At 31.9% G+C, this 5,834-nt stretch overlaps 1 protein-coding gene across 1 annotated transcript; it reads right to left on the bottom strand.

Moving 5' to 3' along the window:
- Window positions 1-247: 247 nt before the first annotated feature.
- Window positions 248-4,438, bottom strand: LOC110651152 (probable inositol transporter 2). Its single transcript, XM_021806392.2, has 6 exons — window positions 4,084-4,438; window positions 3,514-3,584; window positions 1,923-2,258; window positions 1,729-1,836; window positions 1,050-1,649; window positions 248-940 (listed from the first exon to the last, which is right to left on the bottom strand). Exons 1-6 carry the CDS (start codon window positions 4,217-4,219, stop codon window positions 458-460), a joined length of 1,734 nt encoding a protein of 577 aa, XP_021662084.1. The 5' UTR covers window positions 4,220-4,438; the 3' UTR covers window positions 248-457.
- Window positions 4,439-5,834: the final 1,396 nt, after the last annotated feature.

The raw sequence follows: 5,834 nt of genomic DNA, 5'->3' as shown, positions 1-5,834 counted from the left end.
CTGCCTTGTTTGATGACAGTAACATTTAAGTTATGGTTCTTGTGATTGGGGTATGTTGTCCCACATCAACCAATGTAAGGTGAGAATTATAAATATAAAAACTAGGACAATCCTTCCTCTTAAGTAGCTTTTGAAGTTAAATTAGGTTCAATCCCATCCATTTTATATAGAACTAATTCTTATCTCAATGTTGTATTACCCAGGTATTTAATCCTGCTTCAAACTCTAGATATTCATGAAAGTGCAATGCATGAGAATATCTCTCATATTTCATCAATCAAGAAAGCGCAATACATGTCTGATATTTTAATTGTTTACATACTACAAGGAAACCTCCACTCTTAAATTTCCAAGGATCCCTAAATTTTGCACTTTATTTATTTACATAGTATTTAGAAACCTCCACTCTTAAATTTCCAACGATCCCTAAATTCAGCACATTCAATCCTACTACTAGTCAGACTTCTGGTGTTTTCCCAAATCGTTCTGGCCTCTTTACCCAGAACTTGCAGTGCAGAGATCTGAGCTCCAGCATCTTCTCAACCTCCTCAATTGGCAGCCCCTTTGTTTCAGGCACACAGACTAGGACAAAGATCAAAGCTACTACAGATATAACCCCAAACATTAGGAATGTCCAAGAAGTCCCAATAGCCTGTGTCAAGGACAGGAAGGACTGGGCAACTATGAGGTTTGAGATCCAGTTTGCTGTGGCAGCTATTCCTCCACAAACTCCTCTGAACCTTAAAGGGTAGATCTCAGAGTTGACAGTCCATGGGACAGTACCCATTCCAGGAGAGAAGAATATGATGTAGAGTGACAGGCCAATTAGTGCAACCCATCCATTTTTGCTTGGACATCCCCTTGTATACCATTCTCTGTGGTCTCCATGGCAAAGATCCTTCACTGTGTCGTTTGAAATCAAACACACCCCAGGTAGTAGCTGCAATAATTTGACAGAGCGAATGATGGTTAGGGACGAAGCTAGTAGCTTCACTTTTGTTGGGATACGATACGATTTATATAATCATAGGTGTCTTCTAGTATTTTACCTTGTTAGAAGCTGAAGCACAAAACCCGCAACCCGGATGTGAGGCCTTCAAGCATTTCATGCAGTCCCAAGAAGCAGCATTCGTTGCAGAATTGTAATCAGGACAGGTATAATTTCCATAGCTAGACTCAGTAGCTTTAACCATCGGAGAGTGAGTTGTAGTCTGATGGAAAACTCCTGATAAGAGACCAAGCGAAAGTATCACACCAACCAAACTGACGATAAGAAGCTTCTTCCTTCCGGTCCTGTCAATGAAGTATATGCTCACAATAGAGCCCAACGCATTGAGGCCGGCAATGACAAGTGAAAGCAGCAGAGCAGTTTGGTTAGACGCAATACCTGCCAACTGAACTATGGTGGGACTATAATACATAACTGTGTTGATTCCCACAAACTGCTGGAAAACCTGAAGGCCAACACCAGCAATGAGTCCTCTCCTCACAGTTCTAGTTTTACATAGTTTGATGAGGTTAATCTTCTCAGAATCTACTTCATCCTCAATTTCTTTGTCAATTGATGCCTTAAGGTCCCGAATTTCTGAGTCCACTTCATCAGCTGGATATATTTTCCTCAGAATGGTTTTGGCTTCTTCCTCCCTTCCCTGTCACATAAAAATTTTAGAGCTTGCAAGTATAAGATTGCCTAGGAACCCACAAGTGAAGAGTGAATGAGAGGACAACCTTTCTGTACAGCCAGCGAGGCGATTCTGGAAGAAATAGCATTAGAAAGAACTGCAGAAAAGCTGGAACTCCGGCAATGCCAAGCATCCACCGCCATGTCCCAGGTGCCTAGACCAAAATGAAAATCTTTAGTTAATGTCTTGAAATGGAATACTTCAGAAGCTTAAGATTTTAACATGTATGCCGTGGTTTACCCTTGTTAAGGCCAAGTTGATGAGATATGAAAGAAACTGGCCGCCAGTGATGAGAAATGCATTGGTACTAACAAGGGCACCTCTGATTTTTGCAGGAGAAGCCTCTGAAATGTAGAGAGGAGACGTCATTGATGCCATTCCAACACCAAATCCAACGAAAACTCGACCAATGATTAGAAGAGCTGGGCCAGGAGAAGCAGCCATGATTACGGCTCCAATGAAAAATAGGACATCTGCAAACAGGAGTGCACTTCTTCTTCCATAACGATCATTTAACCATCCTCCAATTGCTGCTCCTATGATTGCTCCTAAAACTGCCATGCTCACAATGCTCTCCTATTTATGTTTCATCAAACGTACAATTACTAATAAGCATAAAAGACATGCTTTTGTATTTGTTTTATCCACATTAGAATTGCCATTACTAACAAGTTTTACTTGCATTTAGTTACGTAGTATTTTTCTCAACATTGCCTCTATCAAGATTAGTGAGACTGCGCAGCTGATTGAAGAAATCTTGCAATTTTAACATTTTTCTTTGCAACTGGACCAACTAATGGAAAAATTTGTTCTGGAAACAAAAAAGGCAGGTTAAGTTTTTATCGCTGCCGGTTCAATTTGCTAGCTTATTTCGGTTACTGGGCTAGATGAAGCCCAAGTAAGGAAGCTTGGAAACTTCATTGTTAATCCTGCTTGGGCACTTGTTTGATTTTCTTGGATCTGTTGAGAGCTCTGTTATGACAAATTAGAATCCAGTAGAAGAAAATCCTATTCAACTATTGAATTTAAAGTTCAATATATATATATATATATATATATGCACAAAACCCAATAAAAAATATTTAATGTTTATGTATAATGGTGATGCTCAGCTATCCAACAAAATCCAACTTTCCTATATTGATTTCACAAAAACAGATTGTGTGCAGTGTCCAAACTTTGCTTAGCACGTGGTGGCAAAGTCCTATTGTTTGATTTTTTTTTTTTTTTTTTTTTGAAGCAGTCCTGTTGTTTGATATGAATGATTATAATCTGCGAGATACAAAGGGGTGGGTAGATGAAGGTCTCATGAATAGAAATATGGAAGAAAAGAGCAAATAGAAGGTGAGAGGGGCACTTTTTTTGTGTATGCATATATATTTTAAGTAAAATAAAAGGATAGCGACTATTTAGTTATTCTATTTTATCTAAAATAATTATTTATTCTTTTTATTTTTAAAAATATATTATATTTTTATAAAAAATATTAATTAATTTTTATATTTTTATTTTATCTTCTCTTTAATCCTTTTATCCTATTTAAATTAGATTTTTTTTTATTAATAATTGTATTTAAAGAAAAGAAATCTTCATCACCGAATCTAAATACTTCAAAATTTAGAAAATACAATTATTACATAATTATATTTTTTAAATTATAGAAACTGAATAAAATTTAAATTAACGTGAAAAAATTAAAAAATAAATGAAAAAAATATATTAATTAATTAATATATTTTTTAAAAAATAAAATAAATAATTTCATTAAAATAAAAAAAATTAAATTGTAATTTTCCAATATAAAATGGATAAGAAAAACAACAGAAATTACCTGTAATACAGTTTTTCTGTCCACAGACTTCATGTCATCTCTAATGTAAAGAAGGGCACCAGAAATCACTCCTGCACAAAAGTAAAAAGTAAAATAGACCCAAAAGCATATTCTAGGTAAATAATTAGAAAAATTATTGTTTAATTTTTTTATTTTAATAAAAATAATTATTTAATCTTTTTATTTTAAAAAAAATAAAATTTAGATCACTATTTTTTAGAGTTTGTGAACTATTTAATATCTATAATTATTTTAAAATAAAATTATTTTCTCTGACTCAACTATTTAATCTCTACAATTTAAACAATACAACTATTTAGTCCCATAGTTTTAAATCACAAATATGCCATCTTCTTTAACTAGCTTGATTAAAAAAAGATTATTTTAAAATAACAACACTAAATATTTTATTTTTTAAAACAGATAATTAAATAATTAGTTTTATTAAAATATAAATACTAAACAGTGATTTTTCCTAAATAATAATTGTATTATTCAGGAACATGTGAAAACTTGTATTTCTATATCTATAGAACAAACTTAATGAGAAAGAGAGAGAGAGAGAGAGACCTGTATCATAGCCAAAGAGAAGGCCTCCAATGCCAGCAGAAAAAGAAAGCCGAAGAACATAAGGATTCTTCCAAGCCAGAGAGAAGCAATCCCTAAAAGCAGAGGTATCAGTGCCTGCATGTGTCCCTCCCTCCATTTTCTTGAACCAAAAAACAAGAACCCTCCCTCTAGTCTCTTGCCTCGATCAATTTCCGAGCACACACTCAGAGAAAGAGGTAGCAGGAGACCAACAATGAATATATACACAGAGAGAGAGAGAGAGAGAGAGAGAGATTTGTGTCTAATTAGGTTTTCCTTCCTTGAAAAGGAGAAGGAAAGAAGAGGGAAAAACTAAGGAGTTTGGGGCGTGAGGGGGCAGGTCAGTTGGATATATATAATGTGGAGTATACCAACTTTCTGGTTTGCTGAGGGGTAAGTACCCCACCCCCCCTTTTAAGCCGTAAATAAGTTGCCTTTTTTATTATAAAAAGGTAAACAGATTCACTCTCCTAAAGTGATTCAAGATCTTCAAGTGCCTGTATTTACGACTCTATATATATATATATATATATAATACTTTTTAATTAATATATTTTAAGAATATTTTTATAATAATATCCAAAAAATAATTTTATTTGTTATAAAAATTTTGTAAAAAAAGAAAAATAAAAGAATATAATTGTATATTAATTTTTTTTTATTTGTTATTACAGCATACTTAGCATTGTTCTAGGATGCATGGACATTATCGTGCTGTTGATATTTAATGTGGTTTCACAAGATAGAGATAAAAATTTATAAAGATTCATTAAAAAAAGTGATTCATTGAAATAAAATTTTAATAAATTAATAATACTTATATTAAATAAATTTTAATAAATTAATAATACTTATATGATTATAATTATAGAATTGCTATATTAAGAATTATAATTTATTTTTTTACTGTAGGTAGAATTATTATTAAAATAATATTAAATTTTAATTCATATTAATTTTTATGATTTTACTATTATGCCCATATTGAATGTATAAAATATTTAAAAAATAACTATTGGAAAGAAAAAGGGTATTATGGGAAAATAAAAAAATTAACACAAATTTTCACTTTTTTCTGCCTAATTTGACCGAAAAATAAAGTGATTCAAAATATTCTTTGAGCATTTTTCACATAAATCTTCAATTTGTTTTTTATTTTTCCCTTTTATTTTTTTTATTTTTTTTCTCTCCTATCATTTTTTATTTTCTTTTCATTACAAAACAACTCTCAGTTTAGTAATATTAAAGTTGTGATCTCATATTCGAGTGATAGTGAAAGTGAATTTTTTTTTTTAAATTTTAAAAAATACAGACCTGAATTAGTTAACGGGATGTGATCTCACTTGTTGTACCTAATTGGTATATTAGCAGTAGTTTTTAATCTAAATAGAAAAATATATAATTAGTAATTCTTAAAAATTATGTAGATAATGATAAGAAAACAATATTAATTTTGTCAAATTTGATCTAGATAAAATCATGTATATAGATTTTATCACTTGAGAGAAAATAATAAATATCTAAAATATAGATATTATTTTAGATGATGATCTCATGGGAATCATGTACGCACCTTTAAAGTGGGAGGCGGGGATTTCAAATTCAAAGTGTTTGGAAGGAAAGCAATATTCACTTGTTTTTAGGGATTCTGTAAAGGCCTCTAAGTGGTGTGTTGGTGATGATAATTGTTATTGGCCAGCACAAGATGATGGGATTTATTTTAGAGTTGATGG

Source organism: Hevea brasiliensis, chromosome 18, assembly GCF_030052815.1.
Source record: "Hevea brasiliensis isolate MT/VB/25A 57/8 chromosome 18, ASM3005281v1, whole genome shotgun sequence".
In the NCBI taxonomy this organism is placed as follows: Eukaryota; Viridiplantae; Streptophyta; class Magnoliopsida; order Malpighiales; family Euphorbiaceae; genus Hevea; species Hevea brasiliensis.
The sequence above is the reverse complement of the archived record's forward strand: the minus strand, read 5'-3'. Positions and strand labels throughout refer to the sequence as shown.

Excerpts from the sequence above, each read along its gene's own strand:
- LOC110651152 (XM_021806392.2), bottom strand. The coding sequence starts at position 4,219 with ATGGAGGGAGGGACACATGCAGGCACTGATACCTCTGCTTTTAGGGAT. Across the intron at positions 2,259-3,513 it reads ACAGAAAAACTGTATTACAG|GAGAGCATTGTGAGCATGGC; the intron begins GTAATTTCTGTT and ends AAACATAAATAG. Across the intron at positions 1,837-1,922 it reads TCAACTTGGCCTTAACAAGG|GCACCTGGGACATGGCGGTG; the intron begins GTAAACCACGGC and ends ATTTTGGTCTAG.